Source organism: Carcharodon carcharias, chromosome 4, assembly GCF_017639515.1.
Source record: "Carcharodon carcharias isolate sCarCar2 chromosome 4, sCarCar2.pri, whole genome shotgun sequence".
NCBI classification, from domain to species: Eukaryota; Metazoa; Chordata; class Chondrichthyes; order Lamniformes; family Lamnidae; genus Carcharodon; species Carcharodon carcharias.
The window spans coordinates 192,541,651-192,561,225 of record NC_054470.1 but is presented as its reverse complement, the minus strand read 5'-3'; the positions used below and the strand labels follow the sequence as shown (position 1 = coordinate 192,561,225).

General features: G+C 44.0%; 1 protein-coding gene across 2 annotated transcripts in view; it reads right to left on the bottom strand.

The window, feature by feature from the left end:
- Positions 1–19,575, bottom strand: part of si:ch73-337l15.2 (glutathione hydrolase 6) — a 56,305-nt gene that overhangs the window by 10,757 nt on the left and 25,973 nt on the right. For both annotated transcript variants that reach the window (XM_041186515.1, XM_041186516.1), the window contains exon 2: positions 2,154–2,419. In XM_041186515.1, coding sequence (XP_041042449.1) covers positions 2,154–2,419 — 266 coding nt within the window. The remainder of the gene's footprint in view (positions 1–2,153; positions 2,420–19,575) is intronic.

Below are 19,575 nucleotides of genomic sequence, written 5' to 3'. Positions count from 1 at the left end.
GACATCCACATCTCATGAAAGGATAAAGACCAAAAAAACTTATAGAATCATGGGAGGCCATGCAGCCCATCATGCCTGTGACATCTCTCCGCAAGAATGACCCAATTACTGTCACTCCCCTGGCTTTTCCTGAAAAGCCACAATTGAATCTGCCTCCACCACTCTCTCAGGCAGCACGTTCTAGGTCCTAACCACTCGCTGCTAAAACAGTTACTCCTCATGACACCATTGCTTCTTTTGCCAATTGATGTCCTCTGGTTGTCAATCCATCCACAAATGGGAAAGGTTTCTCCCTATCTCCCAGGCCCCTCATGATTTTGAACGCCTGTGTCAAAAATCTCTTCAGGCCTCTCCTTTAAGGACAACAGCCTCAGCTTCTCCAATCTGTCCCAATTGTAACTGAAATTCCTCATCCCTGAAACCATTCCTGTAAATCTTTTCTGCACCCTCACTAATGCCTTCACATCCTTCCTAAAGTGTGGTGACCAGAACTGGATATAATACTCCAGCTGAGGCCAAACCAGTGCTTTACACAGGTGCAATGGTAGTTGTACTCATGTCTCTTGGTCCTCCTTGAACCCACTGAACTCAGCAGGATTAGGCTCTTCCCATGGGGATAGACATACCTCATTTTAAAGACCTCAAACAAACCTTGTCAAAGACTATGCTCTTCTAGATCCAGCTCTCCAAGCCCATCATGATAGCCAAGGTTCTTCTGAGCCAGGTATTCTAGGAGCATAGCCTTAGCCCAGAGCCTGTTCCACAACTCAAGGGGTTGGTCCATCTTGTTTTCCCACCTTTGTTCCATATCATTGATACCTTTAACCAAAAATGTAGTTACTCCTACAAGCTCCAACTGACCACCCCCCACCCCACCCCCACTCCCCACTTCCAAAGCCTTATTACAAAGAGAATTTCAGATTTCCACTACCCTTGTGCACACTGACATCGCCCTGGCTCTAATTTTAACGTGTGACAAGGTGTGTATACGTGTTTTTTTTTAAATACACTGTCAATATTTAATATATAGATCAATAACATACAGAATATTGTTATATTCAATTGTATAATTTGTATAGTTGCATAATGTATATTTTTATGAATGAGGTTAAAAAGGTTTAAATTCCTAGCACAGATTCAGAGTTATTCACAATTCTGATACCACTGGAAATAGTTTCCCTTTCTTTTCCTAATCAATTCCCTTAATCCTTGTAAAGGCCTCAATCAAATCATCTAGAAGAATCACCAAGAAACTTCCAGCCTAGCCTATGCAATCTGTGCTCAGAATTTAACCCTTTTAAACTAGTTCATACAAATATACATTATGCAACCATACAGATCCTGTTGCATACATTTTTGATTTATATATTAAATATTGGCAGTGTGTAAAAGCAACATGCACGGACATTTTGTCACACGTTTGCTTTATATGACACCTCGAGTCAAATCAATGTGTACACTCAGCAAAACTAAAACTAAAGGAAAGACTTTGAAGTGAACTGTCAGAGCGTTCAAGACTGGAGGCAATTCAATTTCATGGTTCTGCGGATTAATTACTGGAGTTTCCGCCTGCTTAATGACTTTAATCAAGAGCACTTGATGGAGTTACTGACTTTGTAACTCCCTGCCAGCGACCTATTAACCAGAGATGATCTGTAAGGGAAGGGTGTGAAACAGCGTAGCAAGAATGCAACAAGAGCTAACAATCCCAAAGTAAGCTGTCCGTTTACCAAAACAGAATTACCTGGAAAAACTCAGCAGGTCTGGCAGCTTCGGCGGAGAAGAAAAGAGTTGATGTTTCGAGTCCTCATGACCCTTCGAGCGCTCAAGTTCTGTCAAAGGGTCATGAGGACTCGAAACGTCAACTCTTTTCCTCTCCGCCGATGCTGCCAGACCTGCTGAGTTTTTCCAGGTAATTCTGTTTTTGTTTTGGATTTCTAGCATCCGCAGTTTTTTTGTTTTTATGTCCATTTACTAATTTTAGCTGGCAGAGACACGGAATCTTTCTGGGTATTGGCCTTGGTCTGTCTGACATGTTCACCGTAGAGGGTCATAGACCACCTTTGAGATCCTACATCATGGGAGCATGAACAAGAAAGGAAGGAGTAGAAACTCTGTTTTAAAATGAAGGGCGTGGAATCTCCCCCACTGACCTGAATCAGTAATCACAGCCGCGTGATGGTAAACTCCATGTTCGTGATGGTGGGCAGGAGCTCCCTTGTTGCCGTGGTGATGGTGTCCTTCTCCGTGGTGGGCCTTCCCATCTTTGGCACTGCTGCCTTTGCCGGGAGCCTCGAGGCTGCCATTCCTCAAAACGTGGAGCGCAAAATAAAGGCCAATGCTGAGCAGCACCACCGACGCGGTAATACGAACGCAAGACTCCCGCTTCTGACGGGAAAGCGAGGAGCGCGTTGAGGCCCTAAAAATAAAGAAAACCATTGCTGTATTTAAGCCCAAATTGTGAGTTTGGTGGGGGGGGGGGGGGGGGGGGGGGGAGAGTGGGGAAGCTGGGGGGTAAGGATAAGGGAGAACAAACGGAATCAGATATCACAGGAGATGACCGTTTGAGCCTGTGCCAGCTCCCGGAAAGAACTGTCCCGCCGCCTCTTTCCGCATTCTTTCCCCCGCAGCCCTGGAAATATGTTTCCCTTTTAATTCCCTCTGAACATGACGTCTACTAAAGTTCCCTTTTGAAAGATATTATTGAATCTGCTTCCACCACCCTTTCAGGCAGCGCGTTCCAGGTCATAACAACTCGCTGCGTAAAAAGTTATTTTTTTTTTAAAAGAAGGAAAACATGAAAAAAAATAGAGCCTTGAACTGATTGCATGTTCCCCTCTGTTCTAATTCCAGGCTGTAATTTTCACCACCTGTGGGTGTTTTAACCTTGCTGTTGGGTTTCAGGCCAGTGTTAGTAATTCCAACTTCCTGGCACCATCCTTGCTCTGTTTGTTGCATCTCGCTTGGTAAAGCGTGCCAGAGCTCCCTCACAGGAGCCACTTTCACACCGCATTGCGAATGCACCACCAGACTGGCTCCTGGTACAGAGACGGCAACAATCCCAAAGTAAGCAAGAGCTCGATAGGGAATGGAAAAGGGAAAGAGAAAAAGAATCAATTTATATAGCGTCTTTCATGGAGTCAGGCCATTTCCTGGCCAATGAAATATTTTTGTAATCACTGTTGCCAATTTGTGCATGGCAAGCTCCCACAAACAGAAATGAGATAAATTAGCACGTATTTAGAAACGAGACATATTTAGTGATTTTGGGTGAAGGGTAAATGGTGGCCGGGACACTGGGAAAACTCCCCTGCTGCTCTTATTCGCGATGGTGCCAGGGGATCTTTTGTGTCTACCCGAGGGGGCAGAGGAGGACTCAGTTTGTCGTCTTAGCTGAAAGACAGCTCCTAAGACAGTACCATACACCCTCAGTCCTGCACTGGGAGCATCAGCTGAGGTTGTGAGCTCGAGTCTTTGCAGTGAGGCTTGAACCCATGTGCTTCAAATTCAGAGAAAAGAGTATTAATGCCCTTGCAGTGGACGTAAAAGATCCCACAATAATGTTTCAAAGCAGAGGTGGTGAGTTCTGCTTTGAGGTTGAAATCTAATTAAATAGTTCAGGCGGTTTATATATAGTGAAGTCAATACCTGGGAGCATGTACAGGCTGGAATCCAATAGAGGAGTTTATATAATCGAAGGACTGTTATAGACATGGCAGCAATCTAATCAAGATAATGCCATAAATCAGGAGAGCCAAGTTCGAATTGCTTATAGCCATTATGCAAAGTAAAATTTAATTGAGGCCTTGAAACCAGTCCACTGCACTGAACTTCAACAGGTGCATGGTTTGACGTGGGGACTCTTATCCGGTGCATGTTGTTTCTGAGCTCAGCAGGACTGGTCAGTAGTAGCTTGGCTCTCAGTGCAAATTGAGTCCCAAGTATCAGGAGATGTCAGGGGACCAGGATTATCAATGATAAAGCATTACTATTATTATTGATATTATTGAATCTGCTTCCACCACCCTTTCAGGCAGCGCATTCCAGGTCATAACAACTCGCTGTGTAAAAATTTGCTTATTAAAACAGGTTTATTAAGAGATCATCTGGAACCAATTTCTGGAAAAACAGCACCTGTGACAAACATATTGGTAAACTGCAGGACAGTAATTCCCTTGAAATATATCCAGTGAGATCATTAAATAACAGCAGAGAGCCCAAGCCATTTATATAAATTAATTTGAACATAGGAACTGGCGGATGACTGAATTTCCCCGCCAGCTTGATGATATGTCATGGAAGATAAATTTTTGACATATCATAGCCCATCATTTATTCCCCTAGGTTTGTGAAATCATCCTAAGTGAAAGATCAGGCCCCAGTGTAAATCAAACCCTGGAGGACATTAGTGAACCAGACCAGGATTTTAGGACAATCAAGTAGGTATATGGTCAGAATTACTGATACTAACCTTTTATTCCAGATCCATTTAATGAACAGAGTTTAAATTTCCCAGATACTGTGATGGGATTTAAACTCGAGTCTCCAGATCATTAGTCTAGATCTCTGGTTTGCCAGTCTAGGAATATGACCACAATGCACTCATATCCCAAAGGGAAAATCTTTGCAAAGTGATGCACTTCAAAAGAAACAACATGCAAGAGCAGTATAATCTAAATAAATTATACTATTTCGAGACTGGTGCAAAAAATAGAGGGGTTTGGGGGGTGCATATTCACAAATCTTCGAAGGTGATAGAATTTACATTTACATCTTGCCCTTTCTTTCTGTAGGATCAAGGTTTCAGTGTGCAATGCCACCAAATTTCAATACAGTAAAAGGAAAGTCCAGGTAAATGAGGCAACACCAAGCTTGGGACTTAAACGCTACAGGTTGTAGGAGTTGTACAGTTCTGAGATCCAGAAAGAGTTACGAGTAGGAAATAGTGCAACGCAATTGGAACAAAATGCCCTGGCAGGATGTGTGCCTAGGGCAAAGAAATGAAGATCAGTCTGAATGAAAGTGAAATTCAAGTTTAACATAGAAACCAACCCAGGGTTCCTCCTGATTTTCTGGTGGTTCCAGATGAAAGTATGGAGAGCAGGGTATAAATTCAGGATAGAATTCAAAGACTAGACAGAATAATTTCCTCTTTTTCTTAAAGACTACTGTGATTAGCAGCCCTTCCTGAATTGTACACAGTGCTGTTCTTCTATAGAGAGTACAAGAATTAGGAGAAAAAGTAGGCCATTCAGCCCCTTGAACCCCTGCTCTTCCATTCAATATGACCATGTCTGATCTGATTGTGGCCCCAACCCCACTTTCCTGTCTGTCCCCTAAAACCCTTAACTCCCTTCTCGATCAAAAACCTGACTTACTCAGCCTTGAATGTATGAAATTCCCCAGCCTCTACTGCTCTCTGAAGAAAAGAACTCCACAGACTAATGACCCTCAGAACAAATTTCTCCTCATCTCCATCTTAAATGGGAGGCCCTTATTTTTAAACTGTGTCCCTTAATTATAGACTCCCCCACATGGGGAAATCATCCTCTCAGCATTCATCCTGTTATCTTTCCTCAGGATTGTCTGTGATTCAATAAGATCATCTCTCATTCTTCTAAACACCAATGGATACAGATCCAACCTGCTCAATCTTTCCTCAAAAGCTAACCCCTTCATCCCAGGAATCAGCTGAGTGAACCTTCTCTGAACTGCTTCTAATGCAATTATATGAAGGTTGCTTATTCAATGCTGGATTCCTGGTACAGATCCACATCGATTATTTACCAATGAATTTAATATTTTCCTTTCACTCTGCATGTGTCAACAGTACAAAAGCAAACACTTCAGTTGTACAAACCCTATTCATCTGCACTTTTAAACTTTTAGCCTTCACCAAATAAACTCCAATCACTTCAATCTGTGCTGGCAAGGGTTTAATACCAGGTGGTTTGATTGCTATTTAACTTTGACCGCCTTATTTACATCATCTTCAGTCTTGGACATAAAATCACTCGATTCCCTGGTCATAACATCAGTGTTCCTCTTCCTTTGGCAAAGCACTAGGATAGGAAGCTGAAAGGGACAGGAAAATATAACTGAAAATGCCATAACGCTGAAATAAACACAAGAAATGCTATAAATTACAAAGGTGGCAAACAAAAAGACAGACATGCATTTACAGCCAATGAAGTACTTTTGTAGTGTAGTCACTGTCAGAATTTAGGAAGCTCAGCAGCTAAGTTGCGTATGGTAAACTCCCACAAATAGCGATGCGATAATGACTAGCATATCTGCTTTTGTGATGTTGATTGAGGGATAAATAATGGCCAGGTTAACAGGGAGAGCTGCCTTGCTCACCTTCAAAGTAATGCCTCCCTGGAGAGGGAGCACGCGGTGTCTGCTGGCACTCTCGAGGCCTTCCGTGCCCGGTGGGCACCGCGGGGACTGGGGTGTTTTGTTGACCCCTTTAATCACATTTTGATTTAAAGTTTGTAAGTTTCCTTTAAACTTTGTTCTTGGTTTTACAGCTGACCTGAATTAGGGGCTGTGCCTGATTTATCCCAATTTTATTAATTTGGTTTTATTGGTTTTAATTCAAAAGAGTTACATCTTCTTAAGGCTTGGCCTAAATAGCCAAGTGGTTATGGTACTGGACTTGTAACCCCAAGATCAAGAGTTCAAATCTCACAATGGCAAACTATGAAACAATGTAACTTCATCTGAATAGGAACAGATGGAAACATGTTTGTACTCAAGAGTTACATCTTCTTAAGGCTTGGCCTAAATAGCCAAGTGGTTATGGTACTGGGTTTGTAACCCCAAGATCAAGAGTTCAAAGTAATGCCATGGATCTTTTACATCCACCTAAGCAGGCAAATGGGGCCTCAGTTAGAACCTCATCTGATAGACAGCACCCACAATACAGCACTCCCTCAGTACTGTACCGGGGTATCAGCCTCGATTTCTGTGCTCAAATCCTGGAGTAGAACCCTGTGATTCACAGGTGAGAGTGCCCTCTTGTTGTCCACTGAGCCATGGCTGGCACAAGTATCTGCAAGGAGCTAAGACAGGTTAATACTTTGGATGGAAGTGTTTCATCACATCTGCACTGACTGTTCACACTGGTCTGTCTGCTCTTTTTAGAGATGCTGTGTATTCTGTTTCTCCTGATCTTAGTGGATACTGGTTGGTTCCACAGCCATCATCCTGTGACCATCATGCCTATTCGCAGTGCCACCTGGGGAGAGGACTCATAAGGTTACAAAGGGGTTGACAAAACTCTTTCCATGAACTGCTCGGACACTAGGGGAACAAAGTTAAAAGTCAGGAAATTTTTAAAAGTGTGAAAGGAGGTCAGGCAGAAGTCATTTCAGTGTCTCTTATTCTAATTAAAGGACCTGCTTAGGAACAGGAGTTGGCCATTCAGCCCCTGGAGCTTGACAGCCACACTCTTGCTCACTACAGAAGGGGATTTGGGGGTCAATCTATCACAGCATGTGGATAAATTAAGGGTCATCACTAAAAGATTTTAACATCATTTATAGCAGACGACACCAAACATTATTAGAGAGGCACTGAGTATAAAAGCAAGGAGGTTATGGTGAGTCTTTACAAAGCACTGGTTCGGCCCCAACTGGAGTACTCTATCTAATTCTGGGCACCCCTAAGGTGGTTGTGAATGCACTGGAGAAGGTGCAGAAAAGATTTACGAGAACGGTTCCATGGATGAGAGACTTCAGCTACATAGATAGATTGGAGGAATTGAGGCTGTTCTCCACGGAGGAGAGAAGTTTGAGAGAGATTAGATAAAAGTGTTCAAAGTCATGAGGGGCCTTGGGCAGGGTAGGTAGGGGGAAACTGTTCCCATTCGGCACAAGGATTAAGAGCCGGTGGAGGAAGGTTGGGTGGCAAAAGAACCAAAGGCGACTGGAGGAAAAACTCTCATACAGAGAGTGTTCGGGATCTGGAACGCATTGCTTGAAAGTGAGAATGGAGACAATTCAATCAGTTTTCAAAAGGGGAATTTGATAATTACCTGAAGAGAAAAAAATTGCAGGGCTATAAGGAAAAGAGAATGGGACTAGCTGAGTTGTTCTTGCAGAGGACCAGCAAGGACACACTGGGCCGAATGGCCTCCTGTGCTGTAACCATTCACTCTCATTGCCTTGGGATGTTCTAATGTCATGAGGTGCTACATATACCCAAGTTCACACTTACAGGTAGGTAGAGATGTACAAGGCGACTACTCTAGTGCACCTTGACATTTTATTAACTTCGGATGAGCACAAGATAGACTGCGAGCCACTTACAAAAGCCTAATTCATAAAGTTTTGACATTAATCTTGTTGCTAATGCCGTTGAAATGAATGGAAAATGTCAACAGTAAAAGAAAATGTCAGGAATTGGATGTAGCAAAAAGACTGCGCCTTTGTTTAAGTCTGGGAATTTAAACTGTATCATGTTAGAACTTTATAAATTAAACCATAATCTTTTATGTTAAAAAAACATTTTCTTCATTTTCCATTTGTTTTGCTAACACTTCCTCAGCCAGATGAGTTCTCTTGGGCATCATGGTTAATATTTATCCCTCAAACAACATTCATTAGAAACAGATTATCTGCTCATTATCTCATTCTGCTTGGAAATCTTGCTGTGCACAAAATTGGCTGCCATGTTTCCTACATTACAACAGCGACTACACTTCAAAAGCTCTGCATTGGTCACTTTGCATTTTGGGATGTAGGGGGTTGTGGAAAGTACTATAGAAATGCAAGTCTTTCTTACAGGTATGCAGCTCGGTAGTACATTCATGTCTAAATACCAATATGACTTTCTTTGGGTTTGGGAAGGAGGGGTGAGGATTACAGACACTGGAGCGTAAATCTTACTGCCTGGCATTATTTCCTCCTATTTCCATTCTGTTGCACCGCTTACTCAGTAGGATTTCATTCCATGCAATAACCTGGTGCAATTTCATTATATTAGCATACAGCTATGTTGACACATGGAGGCAAACAGGCCAAAAGGGGTATGTATAACAGAATTTACAGCACAGAAATAGTCATTATTTGGGTTTTTTTTGGCATCTCCAGTGCCAGAGACCAGAACTGTGCAGAGTTGGAGCTAGGACATTGAAAACCAGACTTTCTCGGCATACTTACCTCTAAGTGACATTACTACATCACCAGTTTTCAAGCACATAACCGGACATCAAAAACCTGAGTTTTTAAAAACGGAAATCTAATTTCCATCCTCTTACTTACCTGTGTTTCTGTGCTGTAGCGTGGAGATATTAATAAGCCTTTCAGTTCAGGTGCTAAACTGAGGCCAGCCCGTGCTCTCAGGTGAACGCAATTATTTCGGCATTATTTCGAAGAGGAGAAAGGGAGTTTGCCCCTCGTGTCCTGGCCAATATTCATCCTTCAATCAACATCACAAAGACAGATTACCTGACCATTGTTGCTTGTGGGAGATGAATGTGTGTAAACTGACTCTTGTGCTTGCTTTCTTAAATTCCTTGATTGAAGCTCACAGAATACTGAAAGGCCTGGATAGAGTGGACGAGGGGAAGATGTTTCCATTAGTAGGAGAGACTAGGACCTGAGGGCACAGCCTCAGAGTAAAGGGAAGACCTTTTAGAACAGAGATGAGGAGAAACTTCTTTAGTCAGAGAGTGGTGAATGTATGGAATTCATTGCCACAGAAGGCTGTGGAGGCCAGGTCATTGAATGTATTTAAGACCGAGATAGATAGGTTCCTGATTGGTATGGGGATCAAAGGTTACGGGGAGAAAGCGAGAGAATGGGGTTGAGAAACTTATCAGCCATGATTGAATGGCGGAGCAGACTCGATGGGCCGAATGGCCTAATTTCTGCTCCTATGTCTCATGGTCTTAAAAGTGACTACACTTCAAAAAGCACTTCATTGGCTATAAAGCATTTTGGAATGTCCTGAGGTCACGAAAGCTGCTATATAAATGCATGTTCTTTCCTTATCTTTAGGAAGCTACAACAGGGAGCTGAGCGATATGCAGCAGATATGCTGTAGAAAGATTTGGCAGCTCGCACCGTCCCATCCCGTTGGTCCCCGCGGTGCTATTCAGTGCAAAGCAGGAAGCTATCCCAGTGCCCTCGCCAACCACCGGCAGCAGCAACAAAACAAATCCGAGGAGAAGGTCACTGTCCTGCCTTCACACTCTTTCCTGCTACAAGGTTGTGTGTGTCAAATACAGATAAAAAAAAAGGCCAAGACAATATCAGTAATACACAGAGCACTGGTGTAATCTACATTGGAAAATATCATTGTGCTTTTTAATTCCTAGTCTGGTTCAGAGCTTTTTCTGTAAGGGCGTGCACCTTGCTACCACAAGAGTAGTTGAGGCAAATAGTCTCACTTAAGGGGAGCAAGGAGGTGAGGGCAAATGGAACAGAGTTATGTTGATGGGATGCGGTGAAGAGGACTAGGAGGCTGCATAAGTACCAGGACCGGCTAGTTGGTCTGAATGGCCTGCAGTCCGGTCTTTAAAATTTTGAGTAGAATTGGGTAGAATTAAGACACTAAAAGGAGAAGCAGTTCTGATTGCTGCCTCCGGAGGCAGCGTATCAGCAGTGTCACTGTTGATGTGGGAGCAGTCATTGCTTTCTGGTGGCCGAGTGCCAGCTGAGTGACTCATGCTGGCCCAGCAAAGCTGGTAAAGCACAAATAAACAAGACACAGGGTTTGAACATTGCCCCCTTAAGGAGGGCTGAGCCCCCCACACACCGCAATGCCGTTGGCCCACCTTCCATCCATATTCCTGGATACACTCATCCAACAAAAATGTTACAATCGATCTAATCGGGATCTTTTATTTAAAAATAGAAGCTTTAGCAATTCTAATCCATAGGTGACCAGATTTATCAAATTCATTTCATATCTTGTGACGATGGGATTGGAGCTCTTTCCATGACTAGGTTTCGAGTTCATAACCGCAAAACTACCATAGCTTCAAGGGCGACTTGATAGAAGTTTACAAAATTATGAGTGGCATTGACAGAGTAGATAGTCAGAAGCTTTTTCCCCAGAGTGGAAGAGTCAATGACTAGGGGACGTAGATTTAAGGTGAGAGGAGAAAACTATAGAGGAGATGTGGGGGGCAAGTTTTTTACGCAGAGGGTAGTGAGTGTCTGGAATGCGCTGCCAGAGGAGGTGGTGGAAGCAGGTACGATAGTGGTGTTTAAGAGGCAGCTTGACAAATACATGAATAGGATGGAAATAGAGGGATACGGACCCCGGAAGTGCAAAATGTTTTAGTTGACGGGCAATATGATCGGCACAGGCTTGGAGGGCCGAAGGGCCTGTTCCTGTGCTGTACTTTTCTTTGTTCTTTGTTGCCAGCTCTAGTTGGGCATATTCTTAAAAGACTTTCCCCTCACAATCTCCTTCCTTTCATACTCTCACATCACACTTCTGCAATACCCATCCTTGCAACACAACTTTCCCAAAAAGACTCTTCATTAATCCACTACAAGGAATATGTTCAAAGAAAATTAGAAAAAAATACTTTTCTCCCCATAATTGGATACATTTAAGACTGGGATAGACAGATTTTTGGTATCTCAGAGAATCAAGGGATATAGCAAATGGGTGAGAAAGTGGAGTTGAAGCCCAAATTCAGCCATGATCATACTGAATGATGGAGTAAGCGCAACGGATTGTATGGTCTACTCCTGCTCTGATTTCATGCGTTCTTAGGTACAACACTTTCAGCAGCGCATCACCCTCTCTTGCTCTGTACCATGTAGGACGACAAGGGCAGTAGATGGATGGGAACACCACCACCTGCAAGCTCCCCTCCAAGTCACTCACCATCCTGGCTTGGAAATATATCACCGTTCTTTCACTGTCGCTGGGTCAAAATCCTGGAACTCCCTCCCTAACGGCACTATGGGTGTACCTACACCACATGGACTGCAGCGGTTCAAGAAGATGGCTCACCACCACCTTCTCAAGGGCAATTAAGGATGAGCAATAAATGCTAATCAATGACATCCACATCCCAGGAAAGAATAAAAAAGTCACTCAACTCCTGACTTTCCAAAGCTCGTCTGCTATCCATAACGCACAAGTCAGGAGTGTGATAGAATATTCTCTACTTGCCTCGATGACGACAGTTCCAACACCACAAGAAACTTGAAACCATCCAGGGCAAAGCAGCCCGCTTGATTGAAGCCCCATCCACCATTTTAAATATTCACTCCCTCCACCGCCATGCATAATGACAACAGTGCGCACCATATTGAAAGAAACACTGAAGCAACTTGCCTAGGTTTCTTAATTGTGCTTTCCAAACCCACAACCTTTACCATCTAGCAGCAGACACATGGGAACACCACCACCTGCAAGTTCCTTCCAAACCGCACACCACTTCCTGATTTGGGACTATATAAGAAAATTCTAGAAAGCGAAATCACTCATTTTGTTTCAACATTGTGAAGCATTTTTATGTTTGCCACTCCAAGTAGTGTTCATAGAACAGGAATAGGCCATTCAGCACCTTGAGCTTGTTCTGCCTGTGCTTCTGCTTGGGTGTGCACTCTCATCTGATTGAGGAGACTGTAGGTTTCAGCCACACTCCAGAACTTGTGCACAATCTGGAGAAGGTGATGGTGAGCCACCTTCTTGAACCACTGCAGTCCATGCGGCGTAGGTACACCCCCATGCAGGTAGGAAGGGAGTTCCAAAATTTTGACCCAGCAATAGTGAAAGAACAGTGATATATTTCCAAGCCAGGATAGTGAGTGACTTGAAGGGGAACTTGCAAGTGGTGGCATTCCCATCTATCTGCTGCCCTTGTCCTCTTAGGTGGTAAAGATCACAGGTTTGCATGCTGCTGTTGAAGGTGCCTTGGTGAGTTGCTGCAGTGCATCTTGAATATCTTAGAATGGTTATAGCAGAAAATGAGGCCATTCAGCCCATTGTGGGTTTGTGGGTGGGGTGCCAATCAAGCGGGCTGCGTGTGCTGGATGCTGTCAAGCTTTATGAATGTTGTTGGAGCTGCACTCATCCAGGCAAATAGAGAGAATCCCATCACACTACTGACTTGAGCCCTGTAGATGGGGAGTCAGGAGGAGAATTACTTTCTACAGAATTCCAAACCTCTTGACTTGCTCTTGTAGCCACAGTATTTAGTCCAGTTCAGTTTTCGGTCAATGATAACCCCCAGGATGTTGATAGAGGAGGATTCAGCCATGGTAATGCCATTGAATGTCAAGGGGTTTTGGTTAGATTCTCTCATTGGAGATGGCCTTTACTTGGCACCTGTGAGGCATGAAGGTTACTTACCACTTGGCAGCCCAACCCTGGATATTGTCCAGGTCTTGCTGCATATGGACATTGAATGCTTCAGTACCTGAGTTGCAAATGGTGAACATTGTGCAAAAATCAGTGAACATCCCCACTTCTGACCTTATGATGGATGAAGGTCATTGATGAAGCAGCTGAAGATGGTTGGGCCACGGACACTACCCTGAGGAACTCCTGCAGCAATATCCTGGGACTGAGATGATTGGCCTCCAACAACCACAATCATCTTCCTTTGTGCTAGGTATGAATCCAACCAGTGGAGAGTTTTCCCCAATGCCCATTGACTTCAATTTTGCCAGGGCTCCTTGCAACCACTCGCAGTCAAATGCTGCCTTGATGTCAAGGGCAGTCACTCTCACCTCACTTTGAGTTCAGCTCATGTCCATGTTTGGACCATGGCTGTAATGAGGGCAGGAGCTGAGTGGCCCTGGCAGAATCCAAACTGAGCGTCTGTGAGCAGGTTATTGCTGTGTGAGCGCCACTTGATAGCAAAGTGGGAGGTGTCATCGATACTGTCGATGATCAAGGGTATGTTGAAGGGGCAGTAATCTTAATGAGTCAATCTCTTCTCCTTCTCCTTCACAGACTTTTGCTTCTGTTCTTCCCCCTCCCGCCCCCAACCCCCCCACCCCTTCCCCTTTTCTTTGCCTCTGTGCTTTCTTAAATACCTGTTACATCTCTAACTTCTTCCATTTTGATGAAAGGTCGTTGACCTAAAACATCAACTCTGTTTCTCACTCCACAGATGCAGCCTGATCCTGAGTATTTTCAGCGTTTTCTGTTTTTATTTCAGATGTCTCTAGCGGGTTCAAGAGGCCAAATGGCCTACTCCTACTCCAATTCCTTATTTTCATATTTGCTTATTTCCAGCATCACAAACATTTTTGCTACTGGCATATATCTCCTGTTTATTGTGAGACTTGAGAAAAGCACCCAGGCTCACATTTCACATAAATCAAGCTATTCCCAATCTGCCCAGCACCTTATAGCTCCAACCCCACAAGCAGATGCTCAGGGAAGCTTGCAATTTAATCTCTCCCTAGCTTTAACCAATGCTATAAATCACCAGAGCATAATGCTAGTACATTGATGCAGGAAGTTCCTAGGCCAGCCTACTACTAATACTCTGCTTCCAGCAGCTGCTGTGCACAATGCTAGGTCTGTCCAAGCTGTGACAGGTTAAAGGTATCCATTACATGTGTGGACCACTATTTTATGGCTTCCACTGCTTTAATTTAGCAACACAAGGTCCCCCACCGTGAGCTTCCATGAATTGACAACTGGCCACTTTCCTATGAGTGAGCAGTGTCACTGTCTCGTACAGGACTGGAGGCAGCCATTCAACCCATCATCAACAGCCCGCATTTCCATAGTGCCCATAACTGTGTGAAACACCCCAAAGTGCTTTCTGTGTGGGGCCTTGTAGTGGTGCTATTGCAATTACATAAACAGTCCCATCCTCAATGATGGCAAACCCCAGCATATGAGTACAGGAGTCAAGGCTCTTTCAAAGAGTTATCAAAATGAGTCCCCTTTTCTCTACTCGTTCCCTGTCAGTCTAACCGCCTCCAATTAATACTCAACAGTATTACCCACATCAAATCCCACCATTGCCATTGACTGGAAATGTAACTGGGTCAGCCACACAAATGCTTTGTTTACAAGAGCAGGTCAGAGGCTGGGCATTCTGTGGTGAGTAACTCACCTGACTGCTGAAAACCTGTCCACAAGGCACCAAGTCAGGACTGTGACGGAATACTCTCTGCTTGTCCGGGTGACTGCAGCTCCAACAATACTCGAGAAACTCAAAACCATCCAGCAAAGCAGCCCATTTGATTGGCACATCACATTAAGCATTCGCTCCCTCCAATACCGATGCACAGTTGCAGCAGAGTGTCCCACCTACAATGGGGGGGTGGGGGGGGGGACACGACCTTCCCCCCCCCACCCCCCCCCCCCCCCCTCCCCCCAACCCCGGCCGACTCTGGGCCGCAGCAAGATTTCTAAAAATTAAAATTAGCTCCGATGTTTTGTGCAGAGTCTGAATACAGTACTAGATTTTTCTATTGCCGAAATGAGTGATACAACAAAAAAAAAGTCTCTATTTTTAGTGAGATCTGTACAAACTCCTCATGACAGCATAGCTGCTCATTCGTCTCTGTTACTGACCATAATGGTGCGTGAAAACAATGAAGTCCCAGATGAACTTTAGGACAGTGTTAGACTTTTGGGTTGGGAAACCTGCCATCTAATTTAAACAAAAGAACACCACCAGGAATGCTGAGAAACAAGATCTTTGACTATGGTTGCTGTTCTGTGGGAAGAGCTCAAATCAGCAGATTACAAGTTGACCACGCAGTTTTATGTAATAAATCTCCAGCCAAACTGATTTGTGTGTGTGTGTGTGTGTGTGTGTGTGTGTGTGTGTGTGTGTGTGTGTGTGGCCTGCGACTGATTTTGTCGATGTGTGAATGGCCCAGAAGAGAAAAGGTTCCCCACCCCTACATGCAAGATACACTGCAGAAATTCACTAAGGGTCCTTCAACAGCACCTTCCAAACCTGTAACCTCTACCAACAAAGGAGTAGAAGGGCAAGCAGGTGGGCTGGAATACTACCAGGTTTCCCTCCAAGCCACACACCATCGTGATTTGAACACATAATCGGCCGTTCCTTCATCGTCGCAGGGCCAAAATTCTGGAACTCCCTCCCCAACAGCACCACGAGCGTACCTTCTCCACAAGGACCGCAGCAGTTCAAGGCAGCAGCTCACCACCACCTTCTCAAGGGCGATTAGGGATGGGTTGCAAATGCTGACCAATGCGACACTGCCAGCACCCCATGAATAGATAAACAATTTTAAAATTCGCAACACAGGCCCATTGGGGAGAGGCAAGGATGGGATTTACGGTGTGTGCAGCAGTCAGACATTTATAGGCCAACAGTTTAGAACCGCCAGCACACCATGAGAAGCCATTGCAACCTGATGGTTCACGCCCGCCCGCTGAATTAGTGAGAGAAATCGAATTAAACTGAAATGGCTACAATCAGGTGGAATTTATTGCAATCGTTACTGAAAGACGGCAGGTTAAAATCCTTATCTCTCTGCAAGCAAGATTATTACCGAGGGCCAGACTGCAAATACTTAGTCCATTTGCATTCTCCACACAATGACACACAGGTTCCGGGTTAAACATAGAAGATAGGAGCTGGAGTAGGTCCTTCAGCTCTTCTATTTTGTTTTTATGGTTTTTATTTTTATGATTCTGCCATTCAATATGACCACAGCTGATCCTCTACCTCAAACATATTGGAGGAGGGGAAAATGGCTGTTTAGTGGTCAAGAGTCATCTAATTGAGTACCCTAGCGTCCACTTTACAATTAGTTCATCAGTGCGTTGCAAGAATAAATTTGTTGAGTGGCCAATGTTGGGAGGATGGGGATGGAGCATGGTGATGGAGCAGTTGCAGTGGAGATTACACAATGAATAGAAATAGGTCTAACCAGATAGAGAGAGGCAAACAACTCCCACTGGAGGAAGAATCCACTGGGGACATAGAATCTTACAACACTGGAGGCCCATTGTGCCTCTGCTGGCTCCTCGAAAGAGCTATCCAAATTAATGACACACCCCTGCTCTTTCCCAATGACCCTGTAAATTTATCCCCTTTAAATATTTAAGCAAGGATATTCCAAACGGTGGGTCGCAACCACGCAAGATTTTGGGGTCATAAGCCCTGAGGCAGCAACAGCTGTTGTGGAGCTTAGAATGACTTCTGAAGCTACGAGACCCTTTTTTTTTGTTGGTGTACGCATCCTAATGGACTGCTCTCTGAGGCACGAATGCTCCTGCTGCAAAAAACACCTGTGATCAGGTGCCTTGTTTTTTTAAAGAACCCTGCCTTTTCATCAACTGCCTACCCCCACCACGCTCAGTTGTTGTTCCTCTAACCCAACTCCTCACTCAACATATGAAGCCTCCCACCCTGCTCCTCAACAGCTGAAACCTCCCACCTGCACCCCCGCACCCGCCCCACCCCCACCCACAACAGCACTTGTAGGCCCCAGTGTAAAAACTTGGGGTGATACATGAAGTGGGAAAAAGTTTGGGAAGCACTGATTTAAGTTACCAACTGCTTTGCCATCTATCGTAAATGTGTGCCCTCTGGTTATCAAGCATCCTGACGGTGGAAAAAACTTCTTCCTACCTACTCTATCAAAATCCTTCATAATTTTGAACACCTCTGTTAAATCTCACCTTAACAATCCCTGCTCTAAGGAGAGCAACGAGGCTTCTCCTTCCTCACGACAAAACTAAAGTCCCTCATCTCTGCTATCATTCTAGTAAATCTCGTAGAAAAGCCAATTTGTTTCATAGATCCCTTTCCAAGGTGTGGTTCAAACACACAGGCATGTTTTAGAGCATTGTAACCACCAGCTTACAGGAAGCATAGCAAGATAATTGTTACGCTGATAGCACAACTGAGGAGGCTCATCGTACAACGTCTTAGTCATGAGACTACACGGTTTGTTGTTCTTACCCAAGCTTGTATGTCTCAATGTTGTGAAGGCTTTCCTTATTTCATCAACATTGGCTATCTCTATTTAGATGATGCAAACCCAATACGTTGGGTACAGTGTCTCAAAACCGGCAATCTTGAGACTGAGTTCGTGCCGGATTCCAGATCATGCCGGTTTTCAGAGAACAAAATTGGAATCTTAATTTAATTAATAGGAGACACAAAAAAAAAATCAAGAGAATAAGTTTCTTTTTATTAAAATTTGTAAAATGAATATATGAGTGAAGAAATGGCTTTTTTTTAAACGAATAATATGGTAAGGCTGATGGGCCTGGTCGGTTTGATGGTGGGGGCGGGGTGGGTGGTGCTGAAAAGGAGGGGGAAGAAATCAGGCCAAGCTGGGTCAGGTGGGGTAAAGGATCATTAGGAACACAGGAAAAGATCGGCGATGCAGCACACCAATGCAGCACCTAGCCAAGTTTAATCTTTCCGTGTAACTCAACTCCTTTAGACCTGGCAACATCCTAGTAGATCTTCTCTGCACTCTCTCAATCTTACTGATATCCTTCCTGTAGTTAGGTGACCAGAACTGCACACAATTCTCCAAAGTTGGCCTCACCAATGTCTTATACAACCTCACCATAACATCCCAACTCCTATACTCAATACTTTGATTTATGAAGGCCAGTATGCCAAAAGCTTTCTTTACAACCCTGTCTACCTGTGACGCCACTTTCAGGGAATTATGTATCTGAACTCCCAGATCCCTTTGTTCCTCCGCACTCCTCAGTGCCCTACCATTTACTAGCAATTAAAATTGATGCATAGCAGCTTATAAAAGTGTCTGGATTTCAGACAGCCAGATTGAGACACCGTACTTGTTCAATTATAAGTTATTGTTCGGTGTATTTCACACAGTAAATCAATCCAAAACACAACATAATCTTAAAATTAGTGCCAGGCCAATTAAGAATAAACTCAGGATGCACTTTCTCCACACAATGAATTATCGAACTCCCCTCTCCACAAAAGGCTGCGGATACTGGAAATAATTGGAGCTTTCAAGACTGAGAGTGACAATTCTTTTTTGGATAAAAGGTGTCAAGGGATATGAGACTAAGGCAAGAAAATGGAGTTCCACTGATCAGCCATGATCTAATTGAATGGTGGAATGGGCTCGAGGGGCTGAATCCTGTTCAATATTTCAATGTCAGAGATTTGCTCCTCACTTTGAGGAAATAGCTATAAAGATCCTTTGCGAAATAAACTGGAGGCAGTCTCAATCTGGTCCTGAATAGACACAAGACCATAGTGCAAAGTTGCTGCACAGAGATCAAGCTCGCAATTAAACTGAAAATTTCAATTCCAGTCAGTCAAACCCCAACAGTGGCTGATTTGACAAATACAATTTTTTAAACAAATGCCCTTGAGGTCCTAATTAAAGTGCTTTAGAAGTTCTTAATGAGTTAGTGTAGAGGGAGCTTTACTCTGTATCTAACCCTGTGTTGTATCTGTCCTGGGAGTGTTTGACGGGGACAGTGTAGAGGGAGCTTTACTCTGTATCTAACTCCGTGCTGTACCTGTCCTGGGAGTGTTTGATGGGGACAGTGTAGAGGGGGCTTTACTCTGTATCTAACCCCATGCTGTACCTGTCCTGGGAGTGTTTGGTGGGGATGGTGTAGAGGGGGCTTTACTCTGTATCTAACCCC